Raw genomic sequence first — 26,576 nt, forward strand, 5'->3', positions numbered from 1 at the left:
TACCAATTTCAAAGTGTTCCCCAAACTTTCTTGGGACTTTTCATATCAGAAACCAAGTTTAAGCTCAAATATCTTCTTTGTTCTTGTACCAAGTGTGTGTCACATTCACGCCCCACAGATTAAATTCACTAGCAGATTAAGTTAAATAATACTGACTCCTACTCAAACAACCTTGTACCAGTGGAGTGGGGTAGTAAGGGAACATAGAATTACTGGATAGGTTCATGAATCTATATGAACAAAGATGTGTATACATATTTATTCATTTATAGACTTTAGCTATATTGCCTGTTATATAGAATGTGTTATTTATAAATAGATTTATTCAATAATGTATGTGGTGTTTGTTACTGGCATACTTGGCTTTATACATTGTTAAATAAAGAAATATTTTTATATTAAAAATATTGGAAACGTCATTAGAATCTGGCATGAAAAACATCAAGAAATCAATGATTGTGCTTAAAGAATTACAAGATAATATGGAACAAGGATATTATAGATACCAATAGAAATAACACCTGGCACAGAGTATCTAGTGGATCAAGTTAAATGAGGGAGGGGGAAAAAATCAGCAAGAGAAGTTGGGCAGGAGACAACTTGGTGAAACTGGAAAGCAATGAAAGCAGTAGAAATGAGTGAAATAGACAAACGTGGATGGACTTCTGCAAAGTCTCAGTAAGATTTAAATGAGACTCAATGTGCAATCTTCAGAGAATCTGTCCATTGCTAATGCAAACTATAAAAAGCAAACATTCATCAATACTTCTGCAGAACCAGATGACCTTAAGACATTAGGCTAAATTCAGTTTGATTGCTGACCTAGATCCAAAAGACCATACAGAGTGCTGTTCAGTTTCAAAGCATCAAAGATCTTTGTGTTTGGCAAAGTGTATGTATTTCACTCATGCAATCACTAGAATGCTTAAATGTTATACTAGCTCTATTTAATTTTATTTTTTGAAACTACTTATGCAAATAATAGAGATCTATGGAAAGTCATGAAATTTAAGTCAGGTTCTATATTTTCCAGAAAAAAAAATTATAAGTACTTGCCTATCCACAGGCTATATACAACACATATTTTGTATGTGCTTTTTTGTTTACCTAAGTACTGTATTGGTGAGGATCTTTATACATTGAGTCTCTGGTTGCTTAAATGCTACACAAACACCTGGAAGAAAAATAACAGATGTAGTGAGCCATTTGCAAGAAACAACACACAGCTGTGTGTTTGGCTCCATGTAGATATCCAGATGCATGAGCCCAGGAGAGATATTTGGAAAGTTTTGGATTTGTCGATGTCATGTAAACAAAACTTTATTCAAATCTTTACATTTTTATGACTCCTCCTTTCTCCTATTACCATCTGAGTAGAACTCATTCTGAAGTCATACTGACTTTTGTGAATACATGTTATGCTAACTCACCTGACAAATACTTCAATAGGAGGTAAGAACTCCTTCAATCTTTAGGTCAGGTTTCTCCTCTCCACACTACTGACATTTTGAAACCAGATAGTTCTGTGTTGTGGTACCCTACCCCATGCACTGAAAAATGTTTACAACATCCCTGGCTTCTACCTACTATGTATAGTAGCACCACTGCCCTCCACTCGAAACAATCCAAACTGTTGCTAGACATTTGCAAATGTCCCTTGATGGGAGAGTCATTCCAGTAGATAACCACTAACCTAAGGGAAATATTTCTTCATAGTGGGCAGATTGATTCAATATGCTAGAACAGTGGCAACTAAATTGGGTTTGAAGTCATAAATCTGCTGGACTCCTTGCCACTTACTAATAATTTATCTGTCAGAAGAAAAATTGTAATCCTAATTTGAAATTGAAGCCACTAAGTCCAGCACCTTGATTCATCTTAACCTGACCAACTTTTATATTTTACCAAGCATGTATTTCATGTAACATACTATTTTATTTATTTAGATACCATATATTCTTCATGTTAGTAGGGATTTTTGGTTCACTGATATATTCCCAAACAGTTTGTACACTAACTAGGACATACAGTAAATATTTGTTGAGTGAACTAACAAATCTTATTTAGCCCACTGTTTACCAGGCTAATTTGATCACTGAAACTTCTTTCTCCTCACTCCTATTAACGTCATATTTCACATATTTGAAAAACTTGCTAGATTACCCTCATGAGTTCTTTCTGACACATTCTGAAGTCTTTGACTATTAGCAGAATTTACTAGAGTACAGAGGAAGATGGCTTAGATTAAAGAAGATTCTACCAAATAACAGATCCTTAGAAGGGAGATAGTTCAACTGGTCAGATATGTGCCTTAAAAAGCATAAAGCGTTTGGTTCCAAACCTGACACTACATAAAAGAAAAGTTGGCCCAGGGATGGTGGAACTGAATATGCACAAAACCCTGGTGCTGCCAAAAAAAAAAAAAATTACAGTGGCTTCAATTTCAAATTACATCCATATATTCTATTTTCTACGGCATGAGTTCTCTACACTTGCTAATGTGCAGAGACAGTCCAGAGCCAGAAGTCGGCAGAATATGATTCTGGCACAGGATGATCTACCCACCTATCACTCCAGCCCATGACAAAGAATTCTCTGTCCCCAAATGTGAACATTTTGTGGCAAAACCATAAACATCTATCTTCTGATGTTTTAGTTTATGGATACTTGATTCATCTATATAAAGGAACCATGACCTGAAAACAACATCTGGAGTTAAATCAGCAGTTTGGGATTTGGGACATTAATCCAGGTTAACAAGAGTCTGAAAAAAAGTACTTAGCTCTTCTGTGTCTCAGCTGGATCCTTCCCAAAGCATAATAATGGTAAATCTGTACTTCAAAGAGTTGAAATGAATCTTAATAAATACTTATTATGTTTATTGAGCTTCTCAGTGAAAGGTCTTATTAGAAACTAAAATTTGTCATTAGTCTTATAACTAACCAGATCTTCATGTATAATCAAGAAGGTTAAGAAACTTAAGAAAACTGAAATGTTAAAATACATTTTCGAAGTATTCACTTTCTGGTTTACCAATTCAAATATGATGCGATTAAGCTCCATAATGTAGCACTTTGAACACCTGTGTTTTCCTTTTTGTCTTTCTCTCTAATGGGGAAACTGGGTTTAGCCAAGAGACAGCATCATGAATGAGTACCCGTAACAAGTGCTTTGGAGTCAGACACACTTTGAAACCACTTATTAGTGTGTGATTATGGTCAGTTACCCAGTCTCCCTGGACTTTAGTATCATTATCTTTAAGATGAAGAGAATTATACCCATGTCAAATGATGGAAATTTAAATTAGTTAACAAATGTAAAGCACTTGAACACAGTGGATGCTTAATAAATACAATATAACTCCTACCCTGTGTGCTTTGCTTAGATCAGGTCTGGAAACAAAATTTAACTTCTAGCATGCAGGTAACATGTAAGTCTTACCTAGGCAATGGTTTTTAACCATTTCCCTATAAGGTGTTTCATAAAAGTTGCTAAAATGCTGCAGTGTTCACCTGTTTGAAATTTCTTCTTTTCTCTCTCTCTCTCCCTCTCCCTTTCTCTCTTTTCCTCTCCCTCTCCCTTTCTCTCTTTTCCTCTCCCTCTCCCTTTCTCCCTCTCCCTCTCCCTTTCTCCCTCTCCCTCTCCCTCTCCCTCTCCCTCTCCCTCTCCCTCTCCCTCTCCCTCTCCCTCTCCCTCTCCCTCTCCCTCTCTCTCCCTTTCCACATTTAGCTCTGGCTGTCAGCAGTGTCAGGAATAGAATATGGGACCAATCATATGCTAGTTATGTGTACTATTGTTGTGATACATCTTCAGCTCCATCCCTTATCTTTTAAAGTCAAGCATGAACAATAGAACAACTAGATGAGGGTAGGCAGAAGGAGGAGAAGATAGAATTAGGCAGCAGATAGAAAATAGCAGCTAAGTTATGGAGAAATCCAGCAACATGACTCAGCTTTTCTTTTGAAGTTCACTCCCACCACTCCCAACCCCCAGTGGGTACAAGAAGAGGGTCATAAATTGGTATAGGCATACTAAAAAACAACTCTGGTCAGAATTGGGCTATATTCTGTGGTCTGCAATGGCGTTTTGACGAGTGCTATGGGACCTGTCTAACTTAGTTTTGAGAGTTCCAATCACATTTAAATTGAACTAGAAAGCAGACATGTTTGTGAGCAAGCCATCACAAAGTCTGAGCCAAGAAGGTGAGGGTGCATTTTCAGGTCAGGAGGTCAAGGCTCAGCTTCAGCTCTGCAACTCATTTATCTACTTTATGACTAAGGACCAATTACTTAAATGCTTTGTGCCGAATTTCCTTATCACTCTCAGAGGATCAGGTTTTGCAGATTAAATTAGACAACATATGTGAAAGTACTGAGCACAGTGCCTGAAATTAAGGCACGAAGTCAAACCTAAAACCTAAATCTTTCTGCAAATTTCCATACATTTCAGTGCAATAATTTATTGTCACAATAACATTTCTCCCAAGTGTGTTCCATGAGCTATTTGGGAGTAGAGAGCTCTACAATCAAATCGAATGGAGATGTGCTGCACGATATAACCTCGTTTCTGAGGTTTCCAGACTGCACAAGAACTACAAAGACTCTGGGATAGGATGCAATTAAACAGCATGAAAGCTACCATGCTAACAATAACTTGATTAGTTTCAGCTAAACCAGAATTGCCTAACATCTTTTATTTTGGAACATCTATTGACCCTTCAGGACAGATATTCCATTGAACTGTTGCAACAGCAAAACTTACCAGTAATCAAGATTCTGGGGCATTCCCATTAAATATAGGTCCTTTTGTTCTTTCAAATAACCCCCTTCCTTGCTCCAGCTTGCACATTCCAGTCCTTTTAGATCTATTACAAAAATTTTCCACCCTTTCAAATGTATAGAATATTAATCAAATTGTCCAAACTAAACCAAATAATACAGGACTTTCCTTGGTAATAAACATATTGATAGTTCACTTTGTGAATCACCCTAGAATTAATTTATAATTAGAGATGGCTTTTCTTTTTTAAAAAAAATATTTTCTAAGATGTTCACATGCCATACATCAGACAAGAAACTAATCACCAAAATATAGAAAGAGCTCAGCAAACTTAGCACCAAAAAAGCAAATGACCCCATCCAAAAATGGGCAGAGGATATGAACAAAACATTCGCCTCAGAGGAGATCCAAAAGGCTAACAAACATATGAAAAACTGCTCCAGGTCGCTGATTGTCAGAGAAATGCAAATTAAGACAACATTGAGATATCACCTCACTCCTGTAAGAATGGCATACATCAAAAAGGACAGCAGCAACAAATGCTGGAGAGGCTGTGGGGACAGAGGAACCCATTTGCATTGCTGGTGGGAATGTAAATTGTTCCAGCCTCTGTGGAGAGCAGTCTGGAAAACTCTCACAAGGCTAGACATGGACCTTCCATATGATCCAGTAATTCCTCTCCTGGGGTTATACCCCAAGGACTCCATAACACCCAACCAAAAAGATGTATGTACTCATATGTTCATAGCATCAGAATTCATAATAGCTAAAACCTGGAAGCAACCCAGGTGCCCAACAACAGATGAGTGGCTGAGAAAGCTGTGGTATATATACACAATGGAATACTATACAGCTATCAAGAACAATGAACCCACCTTCTCTGACCCATCTTGGACAGAGCTAGAAGGAATTATGTTAAGTGAGCTAAGTCAGAAAGATAAAGATGAGTATGGAATGATCCCACTCATCAACAGAAGTTGAGAAAGAAGATCTGAAAGGGAAACTAAAAGCAGGATCTGACTAAATTGAAAGTAGGGCACCAAAGTAAAAACCCTGTGGTGAGGGGTAGACATGTGGCTTCCTAGGCCTGTGGGGGGTGGGTGGGGGTGGGTGGGATGGGTCACAGTCTTTGGTGGTGGAAATGGTGTTTATGTACACTCCTAGTAAAGTGTAGTCATATAAATCACTAATTAACTAATATGAGAGGAGGAAAATTAATTGTATGTCTCAAAGTTTTTAAAACACAGACTTGAGTCTTCTTAATATATAGGCTGTATATTTGATATGCGGACTCTCTCTCTGACCAAGTAGATCAGAGGCAACCAGTAGCACAACTATTTACAAGATACTGGGAACTATACAGCAAACTCTAACAAAAGGGCTTTTCAAAGTTAACCCAATTACCAAATAATGTGATGATAACATTAACTATTGATTGTCTTTTTGAACCCTAAGACAACAGGAACCTCACATCTCCACTAAAGAGCCTGTATTTCCCTCAGTCCTGGAACCTTAGGATAGGGCCCACTTTCCCGTATGCCTCTCCCAATCCATATCAAATAATATTGCATCAGCCGATTGCAACCTAATCAACACAACGATTGCCACCTCAACATGCTTCAGCTCAGACTGTGTCCAGAGACTTCACATGTGGAATGACAACCCTTCAGCTTCATTACTCGGGCGAGACCTTTCCTTTCATAGCATTCTCTAATTCCATCCCAGGTGGATCACTTTCTAACAAAGTCCCAAAACCTAGATATAGACCAGTTTCTGGGAGAGAGAGCTTATGTTCACACGTATCCATAAACTACTGCAAAATATATACCTGAAAGCAGAAGTACACTAGAGTTTGCAGCGAGTACCCCCCCCCCAACACTTCCTCTCCACTATTCCAACCTTTGGATCCATGATTGCTCAACAATTTATTTGGCTTTGTATGTTAACTCTCTTTTCAGCCACCAGGTTCCAGATGCCATCAGGATGCCGGCCAGGCTTCCCTGGACTAGAGACCCCACCAATGTGTCCTGGAGCTCCGCTTCCCCAGAGACCCACCCTACTAGGGAAAGAGAGAGGTAGACTGGGAGTATGGACCGACCAGTCAACGCCCATGTTCAGCGGGGAAGCAATTACAGAAGCCAGACCTTCCACCTTCTGGAAACCTCAATGACCCTGGGTCCATGCTCCCAGAGGGATAGAGAATGGGAAAGCTATCAGGGGAGGGGATGGGATATGGAGATTGGGTGGTGGGAATTGTGTGGAGTTGTACCCCTTCTATCCTATGGTTTTGTTAATAAAATAAATAAAATAGTTTAAAATATAAATAAATAAAATATTTATATAAATAAATAAAATATTTTAAAAAAATATTTTAAAAAAAATATTTGTTTTACTAAATAAAATAAATAAAAAAAATATTTTCTATGTTATTTGTTTATTTATTATTGGATAAGGACAGAGAGAAATTGAGAGGGGAGAGGGAGATAGTGAGAGAGACAGAGAGATGCCTGTAGCCCTGCTTCATCACTTGTGAAGTTTTCCCTCTGCAGGTGGAGTCCAGGGGCTTGAACCTGGGTCCTTGTGCACTATAATGTGTGCACTTAACCAGGTGTGCCACCACCTGACCCCAGATGGCTTTTCTTTAGTAACAAATATCCATGATAATTCTTTGAACAGTTATTTGTTGTACCAAGACGTGGATGAACAACAGTGACAATCACCACAAGGTACATTTGTTAAATAAACAAGATTGATTGTCTCATTGTTTCTCTATACAAATTGTGGCATTCTCTCTCTCTCTTCTCTCTCTCTCTCTCTCTCTATTTTTTTTTTTAAATTTTGCCTCCAGGGTTATTTTTTTTAATTTTGCCTCCAGGGTTACTGCTGGGCTTGGTGCCTGCACTAGGAATCCACTGCTCCTAGAGGCCTTTTTTTTTCTTCTTCCCATTTTTGTTGCCCTTGTTATTATTGTCGCTATTGCTGTTGTTGTTGGATAGACAGAGAGAAATTGAGACAGGAGGGTAAGACAAAGGAGGGGAGAGAAAGATAGATACCTGCAGACCTGCTTCACTATTTGTGAAGTGAACCCATTGCGGGTAGGGAGCCGGGGGCTCATACCGGGATCCTTACATTGGTCCTTGCACTTCACACCAGGTGCGCTTAACCTGCTATGCTACTATGCTACTGCCCTACTCCCTCATTATCTCCATTTTACATCTAAGATTACAAAATCACATACCAGTTAACAGAGTCAAAACTCAAACCCTGTTTTTGGTGCTTAGCCTATAGTGGGTTATTGTTTATATTACCTATACAATAAATCCGGTGTGTTCAACAATAGAAAATAAAATTTAAAGACTTTGAAAGTCAGTATTCCTTCTTACCTGTTGTTCAAGTATAGCTATCTAGAGTAAACGAAGGGAGATAAATTTGTTGCTCCTTTCCCATTATGGTAATTTAGTGTACTCCTTAAAAATATGCTTCACCAATAACAGAAGCCAGACCTTCCACCTTCTGCACCCCATAATGACCTTGGGTCCATACTCCCAGAGGGTTAAAGAATAAGAAAGCTATCAGGGGAAGGGATAGGATATAGAGTTCTGGGGGTGGGAATTGTGTGGAACTGTACTTCTTTTATCCTATGGTTTTGTCATTGTTTCCTTTTTTATAAATATAAATAAAAATATATGCTTCAGTTGGCTTGGGAGTTGGTGCAGTATTGGAATGACTCTCAAGCATGGTGCTCCAAGTGCGATTCCCAGCATCACGTGCTAGAATAATGCCCCATTTCTTTTCCCTCTTTCCTCTTTTCTCTCTCATAAATAAATTTTTAAAAAATGCTTCATATTTTCATGTCACATTATAATGCCCTAAGCCCTGGGTTCAGGTCCTGACATCACATGTGTGCGCCATGGCACCATGGACAAACTACACAGGTGGTGAACAGTGCTTTAGTGTCTCTTTCTCTCAAATAAGAAGAATGAAAAAAAAATGACTCAGGTGTAGAATCATGCTGAGTGAGATGCCAGTGCCATAAAAAATAAAGTTATATATTTTTAAAAGAACTTTAAAAAGTGTGCTTCATTCATAATCAGGCAGTATTTTGTAAGGCAATAAGGAAAACTATGAATCCTAGAGTCATGCTTTCTGGGCCTAAACCCTTCACAAATTTCTACACAAGCCTGGAAAAATCATGTCCTATTTCTGTGCTTCATTTTCTTTTTTTATCTTTAAGTTCTTGGTTATGATTTAACTAAGAGCAATGAAGTAGAATAAGAATAATCACATTATAAATGCTTGTAATTTATATTGTATACATAAATGGGCCCTTAGTGACTCTTGGAAAGATAACTCACTATTCAGAGTATTATCTCTCTCTCTTTTCACTTTTCTGTCATCATCAGGACTTTAGAACTGCAAGTGATATTTATCAGACAGAAAGAGGCAGAGTGTGGCGGAGGCCTGGCTTGAACCTGGGTTGCAAGCATTGAAAAGTAGATGCACTACTGAGGTGAGCTACAAATGGGTCCAAATAATTCTTTCTTACTAGAAAAATATAATTTATGTTCTAAAAAATTCTACTCGGGGTCGGGCGGTGGCTCAGTGGGTTAAGCGCATGTGGCACCAAGCGCAAGGACCAGCGTAAGGATCCCGGTTAGAGCCCCGGGCTCCCCACCTGCAGGGGGGTCGCTTCACAGGCGGTGAAGCAGGTCTGCAGGTATCTATCTTTCTCTTCCCCTCTCTGTCTTCCCCTCCTCTCTCCATTTCTCTCTGTCCTATCCGACAAGGAATATCAACAATAGCAATAATAATAACGACAACGAGGCTACAACAACAAGGGCAACAAAAGGTGGGGGGAGGAATGGCATCCAGGAGCGGTGGATTCATGGTGCAGGCAATGAGCCCAGCAATAACCCTGGAGGAAAAAAAAATTCTACTTAAAACTGAGGTTGTGAACAGATACACCATTCAAAAACTAAGGTGAATGCTAAGTAAACTAATGCCTCCTCCTCCCTTCAATTTAATATCTGTCGGGGGGAAAAAAAAAAGTATGATTGTTTTTGGATTCATTCTTGGTAATCGTATTTTGCATCAGTTTGTTCCATCAGCTTCAGTCATTTCAAGTGGAATTAGAAACATCTTTTATACAGGCACATGAAAATTGATTAAAAAATTGATAGCCAGCACAGCAGGAGTCTATTTAAAAGTCTCAATGAAAGTTATAAATTCTCCAGTTATTTTCCCATGAATTTGGGGATTATTTGAAAATAGAAATCATCTTCAAAAGGAAACAAAATGCAGATTAGGCAATAACATTTGGCTGTGGGAAAAACAATTCTCTTGTAGCTGTGCTTTGTTTACACATGGAGAACAGTGTCAGTACTAAGTTCAATCAGTATTCTGCCTTAAATTTACCCGTTTTTTTTCCTTGTTTTATATTTGTTTTTCTGCTTTCTTGCTTCTTTTCTTTCTTTTTCCTTTTCACCACAGCACTTCTCAGTTCTAGCTTTTGGTGGTGCCTGGAATTGAACCTAAAAGCCTGGAGCCTCAGGCAAGAAAATCTTTTGCATAACAATTGTGCCACTTCACACCACTTGGCTCTGCATTAGAAAAATCCAAGGGCAGGAAGAAAGAGGTAAAGTCATGGAGTTTTATCCTTCAGTTTTTTGTGTGTGTGTGTGTTCAACATTTATTGTTATAGTTTATGTCTATTATCAAATTTACCTGAAAGACAATTACTGAATGATTTTGTTTATATGTGCAATATAAAGAATTGATCCATAGATTTGAGGGGGAAAAGGGGGGGTTAAAGTGTTCACACTGCTGCTGAGCCAGTGAAAAAACTATGGGTTTGTGGGTGGGGGTGGGACAGAATTGTGATGGTGGGTGTGATGTGGAACTATAACCCATATAATGTTATGACTTTATTAAAACCACTATTAAATCACTAATAAAAACAAACTAGAAAATGAGAATACTTTTTCTTAACAATGACAATAGAGACCTCTTCTGGCAATTGATGGAACTACAATTCAAGATTGAAAAGCTAAAAAACAAGAGTAAAACGTGCAGAAGTAAATTCTGTTTTCTTTTGTCCCCTTATCTGTAATGCCATTAAAAGCTCATAAGAGATGTGCATATACTTAGTGTTTAGTAGGACTAACATATAGGTAATTCTAAAACAAGAAGAAATGAATAACTTTTGCATTCACCTGTAAAGATAGTAAATACATACATATATATGTATATATATTATACAGGTTTGTATTTTGATTAACTCTTCTCTGATCATTGGATAGCTGGCAAGATGTTCAAGGTGTACAAGAAAAATAGAGAATAAGATTCAGCAAGCAAATCTATCATCTGTTGTAAAATTTCTTAATTTTGAGAGTTTATATAATTTGCTATTCTGATGTTATACAGTTTATGCAGCTCCCCAGAGGAACTCAGTACTGCCTAAATCTACCTTCTTCAATAAACTGTCTTTATTTTACTAAATAAACTAACTTATAAGGGCAGTCACAAGTAACCGTTCTTTGTTTTTGATTTCTGTAAGGGAAGGAGATGTGCTAACCCTTCTTAACTGCCAGGCCCTTTCTTGCTGTAGGCACCTGAAAGGACTGTTACTACTAATGCAACTGGAAAGCCTAGTCTTGCTGAGTGATTTGTACATAACCCTGCAGAGCTAGTCCTGGATGCTAGTAGGTATCATGTACATCTCTGGGTAAATTTTCATATGTTCACATGCATCAAAGGAATGATGCAGCACTCATCAACTTCACTTTTTAATGTTTCCATACTTTCAAAGCCACTGATTTTCCACTATCAAGTAGTACTAGCAAGACAATTCTTTTTTAAATGATGAATGCTATAAACTTGTGAAATGGTTTATCCTTCTATTCTTTTAAATCCTATTTTAAAAGAAAATTTCACTTTCCTAGTCAGATATGTTCTTAAAATTATATGCAGGGCTACTAAATAAGCAAAATAATTACATTTGAGGAGTGGCAGCATTTCCTGTGGGGTCCATGACTTGAAATTCCATGGTATCAGAATTTACTTCCAAAGAAGGGTTTATAACGTAAAGGATGGTCTTACTGTTTAAGTCCCTTTGGTTAAATTTCTCATGAATAAATTCACCTACAAAAAAATGAGAAAAATAAATTTCATGGGTAGGTAATCAATGTATTAAGTAAGAAATATAAAAAGTATATCTTAAATATTGATACTTTATTATAGTAAAAGTATATTTTTGAGGAAACTAATATGTTGCAACTACCTTAAAACTCAAACAGAATATAATTCAATTTAGCTTTAAAATTTAATTTGTCTCAGAAACATATGTCTTATGGAAAATATAAAAATAGAGGAGAGTAGGATGATACAGTAATATATTTGCAACCCTGTATGATCCTATTTAGTGAAATACTTTGACCACTGGTTTTTTGTTTTTTTTTTAACCAGAGCTAAACCTTGCTCTGGTGTTTCTTTTTTTTTTTTAATACTTATTTATTTATTCCCTTTTTGTTGCCCTTGTATTATTGTTGTAGTTATTGTTGTTGTTATTGATGCCGTTATTGTTGGATAGGATAGAGAGAAATGGAGAGAGGAGGGGAAGACAGATGGGGAGAGAAAGACACCTGCAGACCCTGCTTCACCGTCTGTGAAGCGACTCCACTGCAGGTGGGGAGCTGGGGGCTTGAACCGGTATCCTTACGCTGGTCCTTGCGCTTTGCGCTACGTGCGCTTAACCCTCTGCGCTACGGCCCGGCTCCCTGACCACTGTTTTCAAAAAGCAAAATTAATATAAAATGTATACACATTTTTAGTGAGTTAATAATATATTTATATAGTAGTTTGGTCCTGACACTGTCACCCTCTGAACAAATTTCTTCCCGGCTGCTGAAAACTAAATTGTAAATAATTAATAGGTGATACTGATGTCAGATGAATTCAGGAAAGTTCAGCTTCAAGGCCTCTTTAGCATCAATATTGATTTATAAACTGTATCTATTGGAAAGCTCTAGGGAATGTTTACCAAATGGGCCTGCACTTAATTAAATTAATGTCTAATATTGCTAGCTACGGGTATTTTTTAAAGGAGCAGTCATAAGAATTAAGGAAGTTAGTACCTGTTGTTGTGTTCTCCAGATGTCCATGTTGGGGGCTTTGTAAAATCTTAAAGATGATCTGATTATCATCCGTGTCAGGATCTGATGCCTTCAACACCTGGGAAGTGACGTAAATCCCATAACAGCCATTTTTCAGGAGTCCCACTTGAGAAGGATTACCCAAGTGTGTGATGTGAGGTGGTGTTTTGTCCAGCTGGTCTATCTGGAGCATCAATAATTACATACAATATTATACAAAGTTTTCTCACTCACATGCATAGAAAGATCTATAGGTTGAACAATGTTAAACTTCTCCAAATTTCAGATTACTTACCCTCTTCATCTGGTAATTTCTGCTTAAAAGAATGTCTTATTTACAACACCCTCAGTTCATATTAAAGTGCCTAGACTAGAGACCAACTTTCCATGGTTAACTCTGCCCTCGTTTTATTTATTTGATTCCCTCTATGAAAAGACAAAACTGCAATGATGGCAAGCACTAGGGATTTTACTTCTTGTCTGTTTTTGTACATTTCACGGTACCTGAGCAATGGTAAAAACTCACGGAATATTTGCTAGATAAACACATTGAAATGACCCAACAAGTACATTGCAAACTTAATATTAGGTGTAAACAAAACATTGCTCATTTTCCAGTACTGACTTATAGAAATAAAATTCTAAGGGTTTATAAATAAACTAAACACACTAAACAGTTTTTGTCAAGTCTGTTCAAATGTTGAATACAAAATAGCCAGATAATAAGAACACCAACATGGGGGGCATTTTCACAGATAGTGGAGCAATGCTCTAGCGTTCTTCACCCTCTCTCTTTTCTTTTCCTCTCTCTCTCTGTCTCTCTTTATAATTCGTAAAATAAATATAATGAAAGAAAAATTGGCCCAAGAGCAGTGCAGGTCCTAGTGTCAAATAAAACAAACAAAAACTAGGTAAGAAAATGAAGCAGGAGACTGCAAGTATTTGTGTGTTTGTTTCACTGAAACTCAGGCGACTAAAACATGGACTCACGTTTTGATAATGCTGGCTGGACCATCTCTAATGATTGTGAAGAAGAATTTAGGTTCAAAGACTATAAAGGGCTATTCAGATGCAGTGTAGATCACAATCTATATTCCAAAGGATTGTCACAGTTTAGAGAGGAGATGGAGCAAAATTAGCACAACCCACTACTGATATTAGGAGACACGTAGAAGAACAACACTAACTTCATTTGTGTAACTCCTAATCTTTCATTTCTTAACTTTATTTACTCAAAAATGATTTGATTCTAAATGTGAGTATACACTCAGAAAGTAAAAAAGTGTCAACCATGAAGTCATATATATTTTTGTGCATGATGATATAATAATTGTAGTGTAGTTTTTTAAAAAAGAATAAAAGGTATGTTAAGAAAACAATGAAAAATGTCCATACTTAGTGTTAGTTGGTTAAAAAAAAAAGTCAAAGTAAAAAAAGAACACAAAAAGTTGCAGAAGAGTATACAACTGGTTTTGTTCAAGGCAAATACATATATAATATGGTTCCATGAACACAGACAAATTCTGGAAAATTTGTGCAGAAAAGTTGTTCATTTGTCTTTAGGAAGAGAAAAATTACTGTTCCTTGTCTATGTTTTCCTGTACAGCAGGGTTGGGGACACTTTTTTTCTGCCAAGGGACTTTTGGATATTTATAATATCATTCTTAGGTCTTCTAAAATTATCAACCTAAAAGCTAGAATTTAGTGCTGCTATGAAAAAATGTTCTAGTTGCCTTGGCAGGGCTAGTCCAGATGGTTTTGTGGGCCCTATATGGCCTCTGCTTTGCATGTTCCACACCTTGCTATATAGAATATTTTATCAAGAAAATATATCAATTTTTCAAAGTTCATTTTATTATCAAAAAAATTACCTAAACCAGGGGCCAGGCAGTGGCACACCTGGTTAAGTACACATACTATAAGCACAAAGATGCAGGTTCAAGCCCCTGGTCCCCACCTGCAGGGGGGAAGCTTCACGAGTGGTGAAGTAGTGCTGCACTGTGAAGTAGTATCTGTTTTTCTTCCTCTTAATCTCTCCTTCCTCTCTCAACTTATCTGTCTCCATCCAATAATAAATAAATCAATGAAATAAATTTTTAAAAATATAATAAAATATTCTCAAAGTCAGTAGCTAGTTGAACTTAAGGGTTTTTTGGTTTTCTTTTTTAAAAAAGTTTCATTTATTTTATTTTATTTTTTGTTATTTCCTTATTGGGGAATTAATGTTTTACAATCGACAGTAAATACAATTGTTTGTCCATGCATAACATTTCCCCATTTTCCACATAACAACACAACCCCCACTGGGTCCTCTACCATTCTGGGTGTGTCCAAGGTACTCTTATACATTCCTTTAAAAAGTGTCATAAAAGAAATAAATTCCTGCTGTGATCATGTTTTCAAAAAGTGTTATTTACCACCTAAAATCTGGCTATATGTTCCCTTTTGTACCTTTGGTCATACTTGTATTAAAATGTACTATAGCTCTTTTTTTTTTTATAATCTGTTTTTATTTCTTTTTCTTTTATTTTTTAATTTTTATTTATAGAAAGGAAACACTGACAAAACCGTAGGATAAGCGGTGTAGAACGCCACACAATTCCCACTACCAGAACTCCATATCCCATCCCCTCCCCTGATAGCTTTCCTATTCTTTAACCCTCTCCCCGCTGAACATGGGCATTGGCAGGTTGATCCATATTCCCATAGCTATTATTTATTTATTTATTTATTTATTTATTTTAAGAAACTAGAACAATTTCTAACTTCTTCGAAAGCTGATTTCCTGGCTCAGTGCATCAGGAACATTTCAAAAGATTTTTGTGTGAGACCATGTTATCATAAGGGCTACATCTTTTTTCTTCTTCTTTCTGTTTTATTTGATAGGTCAGAGAGAAATTGAGAGGGGTGGGAGAAATAAAGAAGGGGAGAGAAAGGTAGACAGACCTGCTTCAGTGCTTGTGAAACTTTCCCCCTGCACATAGGGAGCAGGCACTCAAACCCTGGTCCTTGTGTATGGTAATATATGTACTCAGCCAGATGTGCCACTGCTTACCCCAGTGCTACATCTTTATTATAACTTGCATTGGATTTTCGGAAAATCATCTCAGATATGCCTAAACCAAAGCAAATAATTATCCTTTCTCTCTCACTCCGGGTCCATCCTCTTTTAAATACAATTACAGAAACAAGACTATAACTTTGCAACCAGAATACAGTATGTTGTCCAGACAAATTATCCTAAATGAATACCAGACTTTCTGCTATCCATGCAATGTCCAGTATTTTGCACTTGTTCAGTAGTGTAGTTTTGTCCACAGATATCCAAATTGATACCATAAGAGAAGTACGCCTGCCTTTGGGAGACTTAGTTAGACAAAGTCATCAGTGATGGTCAGCATCATTTTGTCTTGCCAGAAGAAGCTCTTGAAGGCACGAGACTGGAGATTTTATCTCTGGCACTGTTGATTGGGCCATTCACTTCCTAAACTGATAGATTTTGCTACTCAGTAGGACCAGAGAGTGGGAAAAGTAAAGGTGAAGTGTGAGGCTTTATGATGTACTTCTAAGCCCTTTACATAAAATAAACATTAGTATTACTATTATATTATTATTATTATTCTCTCTCTCTTTCTCTCTCTCTCTCTCTCTATATATATATATATATATATATATATTATTATTTGCAAGGAAAATCTTGTGAGTCTTTATAACATGGATCATCCAAGGTCTTTCTGTCAGTAAATCCTTTCAACTTCCCAAAGATAACTCTTACGATAACAACGCTCTTTAAATATTGGTGTTAGAAGAGACAGGACTTAAGTTCTGGCAATCCCCCTACATTCTACCACCTTTCCTTCCATGCCCTGGAGTGTAGAACAGAACTTTTGTGCCTGTACTCAGAATGTGTAGCTCTTACACATTTGTAAGCAAATAGACCCAGAAAACCAGTTATTTAAACTTATTTATCTATTAGAGCATGCTCAGTTCTAGCTTATAGTGGGGCTGGACTGAGCTTGGAACCTCCGAACTTCAAACATGAAATTTTGTGCTATCTCCTGACCCAGAAAATTATTCTTAGCTAGAAAGTACAGTGATATTTCTCAACCTATTATAGGGAGTCAGGAATCAAGCAAACTGTAGTAATAGAGTGAAAAGTGGCACAGGATTTGTAACAACTGATAGATATAAAAAAAAAACATTTTTACTGTGTGCAAGTACTCCATATATATATTGCATCCATGAGATCCAAACCTCTCTTCTCCCAATGCAACCTATTTTTTTATATATATATTCTGAACCTCCTTACTACCAAAGACTCATCTTGTTTCCACCATTCTATGTTATCAGAAATCCTTACCTTTCTATTCAGATACTAAATAAAGACTGTCATGGTTAATTTTGTGTCAACTTGATTAGACTTTAATGCTCAATTAGCTTGGCCAAACATCAAGCTAGATGTTACTAGAAAGATATTTTGTTGTTGTTGCAATTAACAACTTTGTGTTAAGCAGATCACTCTCGATAATGTGGTGGGCCTTCTCCAATGAACTGAAGGTTATAAAGGAAAATATTATGGTTCCCCAAGAGGAAAGAATTCTGCCTCCTGACAGCATTTGTATTCAAGAATGAACATAACTTCTGCTGGAATTTCTAGGCTGCTGGCCTACCCTCTCTAGATTTTGGATATGTCAGACCCCACATTTTCATGAGCCAATTACTGAAAATAAATCTTCCTTTATACCTATAACTATATATCCATCATATTGTATGATTCATATAGAGACACAAATTGGGGTGTGTGTGATTTGATTATTCGACATAAGCAGAAGGTATCCTAAAGTGATAGATTTATCTTTTTGCTGGTAGTCAGTGTGTAGAACAGGACAAACTACATCCAAGGAGAGTGAATTCAAGGTTTTAACAGCCAGAACATACTTGATGTGCTTTGACAAAAAAAAAAAAGGAAAAACTCATTATGTCCTCCAAGAATTGTCAGAATAGTCAACACACATGAGGCAATGTAGTGCCATAGAAAGAATACTTAAAAGCATTATTAGAGAGACTTGAGGTCTTTATGTGAATTTAATCAAATAATTTAACTTTTGGATACCATTAAAATACAGGCAATAAAACTCCAAAGATTTTTATGAAAATTAAATGAGACTGTGTAAAGTGACTTTGATCTACAAACAACACTTTCTTTTTATTTTTCTTTAACATTCATTTATTTATTCCCTTTTGTTGCCCTTGTTGTTTTATTGTTGTAGTTATTATTGTTGTTGATGATGTTGTTGTTGGATAGGACTGAGAGAAATGGAGGAGGGAAAGACAGAAAAGGGGAAAGAAAGATAGACACCTACAGACCTGCTTCACCACCTGTGAAGCGACTCCCCTGCAGGTGGGGGGCTGGGGGCTTGAACTGGTATCCTTGCGCCAGTCACTGCACTTCATGCCATGTGTGCTTAACCTGCTGCGCTATGGCCCCAAAACAACACTTTCAGTATTATAACTGCTACAATTGTTTTCCTCCTCATTATTACATGTAACACTAATGGTGCCTTGTAAATTTGTGTATGTCTAATTAAAAATCATTAAAATTCTAATAGATATTCTGAACCAATAAGCATCATGATAGTAGTATAATTATTGTAACAGCACTTGCAAGATACTATATATCTGATGTACTTAAAACAATGTGCCAGTGTCTTACTTACCTAAACTTAATTCTCATCACAGCAGTCTAAGGCATATTTTTAAAAGAAAGAAAAATAGATTCAGAAGATTTAAAAAGTCATACAGTTGGGATCGGACGGTAGCGCAGCGGGTTAAGCACATGTGGTGCAAAGCTCAAGGACCTGCATAAGGATCCTGGTTCGAGCCCCTGGCTCCCCACCTGCAACGGAGTCCCTTCACAGGCGGTGAAGCAAGTCTGCAAGTGTCTATATTTCTCTCCCCCTCTCTGTTTTCCCCTCCTCTCTCCATTTCTCTCTGTTCTAATAGTGACATCAATAACAACAATAATAACTACAAGAATAAAAAAACAGGGGCAACAAAAGGGAAAATTAATAAATATTAAAAAATATTTTTTAAAAAGTCATACAGCTAGTGAATGACAAAATATAAATTCCAATTTGGATAGCTCTGACTCCAAGACCCATCTTTTTGCTCATTTCTACCAGTGATGCTCAGGGCTAGTTGTTAGTGTGTACTCATAGATTTCCTGTTTTGTTATTATTAATATGCCTGGTGTCTCTCTTAGTGTCTGGAATGCTGTAGACATATGTAACAGTTCTGTATGAAGGAAGGGAAAACGGAAAGAAGGAAATAACTTTTTTTTTTGCCTCCAGAGTTATCACTGGGATTCTGAGCCTGCACTACAAATCCACGGCTCCTGGCAGCCATCCCCCACCCCATCCATTTTATTGGATAGGACAGAGAGAAATTGAGTGAGGAGTGAGTGGTAGAGATGGAGAGAGAAAGACAGATGCCTGCAGACCTGCTTTTCAGCTTGTAAAGCATCCTCCCTGCAAGTGGGGAGTTGGGGGCTCAAACCTGGATCCTCCATGTGTACTTAACAGGGGGCACCACTGCCCTTCCCCCCAGGAAATAATTCCTGAAGTATATTTCTACATATTTCTAAGAATTAACTGTTATACTTGCCTGGATGGTGAACGAAACAGGTTCCTGCCACACTCTCCCATCCACAATAAAGCCTGGGTTTGTTCTATCTGTGGCCACAAAAGTAAAGCTGTCAAGATGGGAGTTCCCTCCTGAGTGTTGGTATGTCACATGTCTGTTGTCCACGTCCTCCTGGGTAAAACTGTGTTGGAGCAGCACTGACCCCTGCAGGTAGAGTTGACCATGCTCTGGGAACTGGATCACAGTGAAGGTGAGCTTCTTTGCTGGTGTGTCAGGGTCAGTCAACTGAAGGAGGTCAGGGGAAATTACACCTGTGGAGCCTTCAACTAGTCTCAAACCCTTGTTCTTGGCCATCACAGGTAAGTCTTTATCCAGGGCCTCCAGTATAATTTTAAACACCCCATGCTTGGTCTGCAGCCCATTGCTGACGATGAATCTGGCAAAGAGAGGCAAGGCAGCCTTCAGCATGGATTCTTGTGTCACCATCTACTGAAATGAAATGATAACAATACACACCTTTACTACAGGGTATGTTGTGTTGTGATTCAAATGAAAACTCAAGGGTAGATCTTTCTAAACGTTATACTAGTCACTGAGTAACACACAAATTGGTTGTGCCATACCCAAAATTATTTTCTCAACAAGCCTGATGGTGGATGCATGGTAGAGAAGTCAATTTTGCCAATGATGTTTCTCAGGTTCACTAGTAGTCAGTATGTTCTTTGCCCCAAGTAGGAAGTTGATTTCTAGTTATGGCCACTGCATGAGTTTAAATAGTACACTCATGTTACATGATTTTTTAAAAAGTTAATATGAGTGTCATTCTTTTTTTAAGCCTTTTTTTCTAATCTTTATTTATTTATTGGATAGACATAACCAATAGATAGAAATTGAGAGGGAAGGTGGTTATAGAGAGGGAGAGAGACAGAGAGACCTTCAGCACTGCTTTACCAATCATGAAGCTTTCCCCCTACAGGTGGGCACCCGGGACTCAAACCTGGCTCCTTGAGCACTTAATATATATGTGCCAGGTGTACTACCACCTGGTGCCTCATGTTATATGTTTACAATTTTTGTAATTGCACTTTATTTGTGGGCACTTAATATGTTAAATTTTTAAGATTGATAATGTGAGCTTAATTCAATAAGGTGCTCAAGAACAAATTTGGCTACTTTACTGTATTCATAAATTTTCATGATAAAATGTCTCAGGGGAGATCACAGTATCTAGTCATGAAATTGTGCCCAAGACGTCTCCTCTTTCTGGGTTTCATTTTCACTCTTTTTTTTTTTTGGCTCCAGGGTGCCTGCACGATGAATCCAGTGCTCCTGGTGGCCATCTTTTTTCCACTATTGTTGCTGTTGGATAGGACAGAGAGAAACCAAGAGAGGAGGGGAATACAGGGAGGAGGAAAAATAGACACCTGCAGATCTGCTTCACCACTTGTGAAGTGAACCCCTGCAGGTGGGGAGCCGGGGGCTTGAACCAAGATCTTTGTGCTGGTCCTTGTGCTTTGCGCCACGGGTGCTTAACCCACTGCGCTACTACCTGACCTCCTTCACTCATTTTTTAAAGAGAAAGATGGAGCAGATAAAGACCATGTTTTTCTATGCTTCTATATTCACCCAGTATAACATATATGGGAGTTGTGCTGGACAAGAATTACTTTCCTACAGAAAAGAACGAAGCAGAAAGTTTCAGGTAGGAGACAGAGCTAGGACTAGAACTCAGGACTTTTGACACTATGTCTTCTACTCTTACAGAATTTTTAATACATGCTGGTTTAGCAATCCACTAAGAAAGCATTATGGTGGCTGTACAACACTAAAGAATTATAATGAGAAAGCTGAGATGATATAAATTCAAGGTAAGCAAAATCTCTCTATGCTAAAAAATGTGTGGTATAGTATAGTAATGTGCATCTTATTATCTTGATCACTAATTCAAACCCATCAGTGTCAATCTCAAATTGAAGCTAATTCAAGTGATCATTAGAGCATTTCAAAGGATAATTTTTATTTTAAAGATAGTTGAGAGCACAATGAAATTAAGCACACAAAATGCACTATTACACTCCCAAAAGTTAGCAAATTATTATTGTATTCTCAATGGAACTGACAAATTCTTCACAGACCCAAGAAATGTATATTTGAGTCATCATATAGTTAGGTTGTGAGCTTTCTTTCCCATGTACTACATACAGTTGCTAAAAATTCATGAGGATACAAGCTTATGTTCCCAAAATTTAAAAAAAAAATCTCTAACAATGTAATTCTAGTGAGATATAGTATTAAATTATACATGAATTTTCTTTGGAGGTTTGTTTTAAAACTATGTTTATATTGTATTTGTTTTGCAAATCTGACAAATTTGACTAACAATTTTTAATCTTTGTAAAATGTGTCTGGAGTTTGAGAGTTGGTACTTTGCTTCTGACAATCAAGGAACGTAAAGCCAAGTTGTATGATCACAGTAAGTCAACCCTAGCTTGTCTGGGGTGAAGGATTCAAAGAAGAGCAGCTGCATAAGAAGTAAAAGGAGATGAGTTTGGTTGAGTACAGATGTTGACTTAAAGACTATGTTAGCATTTTTAACTTTCAAATTGTCTAGTTAATCAGACTGCTGACAAGAAAAATAAGAGGCATAGAAAAAAGAAAAGCAAACTTTGTCCAAAACATTAAAAGTGCTCAATGGGATTTTTTAAAAAAGCAAATTTTGACATTTCACACACCCAGACTTGTAAACTTGTAAAGAATATAATTTCCTTCTTTCCCTCAGCAATACTTTCACAGTTTAAATCAAGATATTGAATTAACTTTAGAGTTATCAGTTGAACAAAATCAGTTTCCTTAAAATAATGTTTTCCTTTTATATAAAGCTAACCTTATGTAAACACCTTCTTAGTAAGTATTACAATTTTAGATGCATTACAAATTATTACAAAATTAGTTTTTCAAGATAAAAAAAGGTACATCCTGAAAAATATGAGTGATTTTTAGAAACTTTTTAGTAACCCTGAGAGTTCCAGAGATCGAGATACACATTCTTCAGTATAAAAATCACATTCTATTTCTCAGGGAAAGCTTTTCATGTCCTTTGTTATCTTACTACATCCAATATGTCCTATTTTTCATGCCTCTTTCCTGGCGTCTATAGACTGATCCAAATTAAAATAGAGAGGAGGCTAGGTCTTCCTCTGCACATGCAGCTTCTTCCTTTTTCTACTTTACCCCTCCAGAAACATGCTTTAGATGTCCCTTTTTCATCCTCTTTCATGAATAAAGTGGTCTTTATTCCAAATCAGATTCCTATGTAAAACTGTGCTCATGAGTCATTTTAAACCAACCATTTCTTTGCCACAAATTTGCCAAAGATATATGTTTTCATACTAGTATTAATTACAAAATTAATGCTGATTAATTTCTATTTTCCATCAAAAGCACAGCAAATATTAATAGAGAAGAAAGGAGAGTAAGAAGCAAGAAGTTTAAATGGGAATGCCAACCAAAGGCTCAGTTAGAAGAGGCCATTTTGAGTATTTGATTCAGATTTTTCTATCTTTGAAAAATGAACTCCCAAGATGTCTCTCACAGCACTGTATCAGGATGGTCACATTAATATATGACCTACATGAAGACACTGAAATTGTCTTATGATTCAGGCTGTTTATGTCAGTCTCCTTCTTGCCTGATGATAGCAATCTGACCACGTTGGAAATCGGCAGCCTGCCATCAGACAGATGGGAATGAGGGCAAGCAGACCAGGGACCATACAACAGTAAGCAATATGTTTACTGAGGTCAGTGCTCCCAACTGGGACACTGAGGCATCTGTCTGTACTGACCTAAAGTTAATACACCAATGGTGAATAGGATGTGATTTCTAAATATGACTGGATCAAACACATCATTCTTCCATCACAAATAACAGTGCAGAGTATTCACAGGCTGAGAAACATTATCAGAGGAAGAGAGGGATAAAGGGAGGAAAAGAAAAAGAGAGAGAGGGAGAGAGAGAGAGAAAGAGAGAGAGAGAGAGAAAGAGAGAGACAGAGACTGAAGTTTGTAGGGGGTGTTATGGTTGGCTTCCCAAATAAGCCTAACAGAACAACTGCAACAAAAGAGTACTGTTCTTTTTTGCAAAGGTTGACCAGATCTTCCAAATGATCACACAAAGTACCCTACCAATATAATTTCAAATTCTGAAACAAAAGCACCATTGCTGTAGTGGTATTCATTCCAAGGTTAAGAAACTGGTGGTACCAAAGTAACAGTGTTTTCTGCAGGTCCATTTTGTTTAATTTCCTCTATCTCAACCCCCTGAGAAAAGTCATAGCCAAGATGACCACTGTTCTCATGAAATTTGGGGAATGACTAGCAAATCTGTCTGGGGTGTCTGCCTGGTCTGATTTCACCATTACCATGGTGCTTTCAAGCTTTCTGCATTTCCTGGCAATAGAGTTGGCTGAAGAATCTGCCATCTGTCATGGCATTTAAAAGATAAAAATGGAATCATAAATAGAGCCAGTTCCTCTGAAAAAAAAAAAAAAGTCCAGCCGGCATGTCAAAATGGAGGACATTAGCATGTTCTTTTAGTACCCCGGCTGCCAGCAGCTGAAGTCAGCTTGCTAATCACTTGGTGTCATCTGTCCTACAGTGTGCTGCCAAATCTTTCTTCCAGGCCAGCAGCACCAAACAATGCAGGAAAAAATTTATGATTCACAAAATATTTTTGCAGAAGGTAAAATCTGACCATTAAACTCCCTTGTTTAATTAATGCTGCCATATCTTACATTAAATAGAGAAGGGGGGAAATCCTTTGCCACAGAATTTATCTCTTCTACCCAGCCAAATTCCTTGCCAGATTTAACAGCAAGCAACATAAATTTAGGTGATTAAATTGGTTGCATATATTTAATTTTTAAAAAGCACCATGATCACACTTTCATTAAAACAGGCTTTCAGCTTTGGTTTAGAGCCACTTGACAAACAACAAAACAGTCCATGATTGGGTTAGTGAAATGACAAGATTAAAACGAGGGTCTTGGGCAGATGCTAGGCTCTTTCATTATAAATATGTAAAACTGCTGGTCCAACATCAGAATGACACATTGAAGGGGTTCCTTCACACGAGTGCATATTCGCCACAAATAATATATATTTTTTGTATTATGAGTTATGGTAAAAAGAAATCTCCAAAGTGAGATCTCAAACTAAATTCAGCTCTCATATTTATTTAGGCAGCTTTCTTTGCCTCTTAGAACCTCAGTTTTTTCATGTATCAAATGGGAACGAACTCTCTCAACATGAAAGTATAAAGCTTAAGGGAAAATATATAAAACTCTAACGGGGCAGGAAGTGGTACACCTGGTTAAGAACACACAGTACAGTGTGCAAGGACCCAGGTCCTGGTCCCCACTTGAAGGGATGAAGCTTCACAAGCAGTGAAGCAGGGCTGCAGGTATCTCTCTGTCTCCCTCTCTGTCACCACCCCCAATTCCTTTCTGTCTCTATAAAAAAAAGAAAAGAAACCCCACAAAACTCTATAGCACACTGCCTTATGCAAGACAGGGAGTTCAAGCAACCTAAGATTTCTCATAAGTAAATGAAGGGAATGGCTTAAATTGATGTTTTACAACTTTTGTTATTTATTTCCTCTACACACCTATTTCTTAAAGTTAAGTCATTCAAAAACCAGCCATTAATAAATTTTGCCACGTTTTTGTATCATGTGAACTAATTATGTACCATTTTTCTCTATATCACCCAACTTTTTTTCAAAGAATTTTATTGTTTTTAACAATGAGAGAGAAAAAGAGAATTATCAGAGTGGTACTCAGGTACATACAGCTTTAGAGTTACAACTATAGATCTTATACAGGCAAATCCTGCTTTCTATCACACTAAGTCACATCTCAGGCTATTCAACATGCTTTTTCACTTAAATAAGCATGCTTAAGGTGCTTAAGGAAACTTGAACCTGGGACCTTTGGTGCCTCACAAATTAAAGTCTTTTTGCATAACCATTATGCTATCTTCCCAGCCCTACTTAAGGAAACTTTTTAACTACTAAATTAGTACTAACTACTATTAATCATCATAAAATTATAAAAACAGTATAAGAGAACAGTGTTTTTAAGTCTAGTTAGATATTGTTTCCCAAAGGCTTTTTATTTTTAAAAAGCAAATATTAAAGAAGTGTTAATGATAAATTAGTACTAGCCTCTGATTTCATCATTAAATTATTAGAATAAATTAAATAATCAAGAGAAGTTTCTTAGTCTTGATTCCTTGTTAGTTATTGCTTTGTTTCTGTACAAGGCTATATTATTTGTATCCTTGTACTGCTGGTGTAACAAATCACAAATTAAAATCACATTGAGATTCTCCCCAAACCTGTGAGAATTGGCTTCATCAATAAAACAAGAGAAGATAAGTTTTGGAGAGGGTGTGGAGAGGAAGGAACTCTACTACACTGCTGATGGGAGTGCAAATTGGTGCAGCCATTATGGAGAAGACTATGGAGAAACTTCAAACAAATGCAAATGGAAATACATTATGATCCAGCAATTCCACTCCTAGGAATTTACCCAAAAGATACAGTAACACTGATTCAAAGGGGTATATGCACCCCTACATTTATAGCAACTTTATTCTCAATAGCAAAAACTTGGAAACAACCAAAATGCCCTTTGACAGATTATTGTATTAGCAATAAAGAAGATGATATTGTACCCTGTGGGGGAAAAATGGATGGAACTGGAGAAAATTATGCTTAGTGAAGCAAGTAAGGAGGTAAAGGACAGCTACAGAATGGTATCACTCATGTGTGGAATATAGAGAACTGAATATCTGAATGTGGAAAAAGTGTCAACCTATACCTAATACTGTGGCAGAACTACAGTGGTTATCTATGGAGGTGGGGATGGAAACACAGATGGTTCTAGGAATGGTAAGAGAAAAAAAAATGACTAGACTGTAAATCGTTAACTCATCAATTAGAAGA

General features: G+C 37.1%; 1 protein-coding gene across 7 annotated transcripts in view; it reads right to left on the reverse strand.

Annotated features, from left to right (window-relative positions):
• FREM1 (FRAS1 related extracellular matrix 1) overlaps positions 1–26,576 on the reverse strand; it is a 185,171-nt gene that overhangs the window by 31,661 nt on the left and 126,934 nt on the right. For 3 of the 7 annotated variants that reach the window (XM_060199587.1, XM_060199588.1, XM_060199589.1), the window contains 3 exons: positions 19,593–20,007; positions 12,912–13,113; positions 11,775–11,919 (listed from right to left, as the gene is read on the reverse strand). In XM_060199587.1, the coding sequence (XP_060055570.1) occupies positions 11,775–11,919; positions 12,912–13,113; positions 19,593–20,007 (762 nt within the window). Of the gene's footprint in view, positions 1–11,774; positions 11,920–12,911; positions 13,114–19,592; positions 20,061–26,576 lie in introns of those variants that run through there. The other 4 variants (XM_060199596.1, XM_060199595.1, XM_060199591.1 and 1 more) reach the window with 4 other exon arrangements.

Source organism: Erinaceus europaeus, chromosome 10 (genome assembly GCF_950295315.1).
Source record: "Erinaceus europaeus chromosome 10, mEriEur2.1, whole genome shotgun sequence".
Lineage (NCBI taxonomy): Eukaryota > Metazoa > Chordata > Mammalia > Eulipotyphla > Erinaceidae > Erinaceus > Erinaceus europaeus.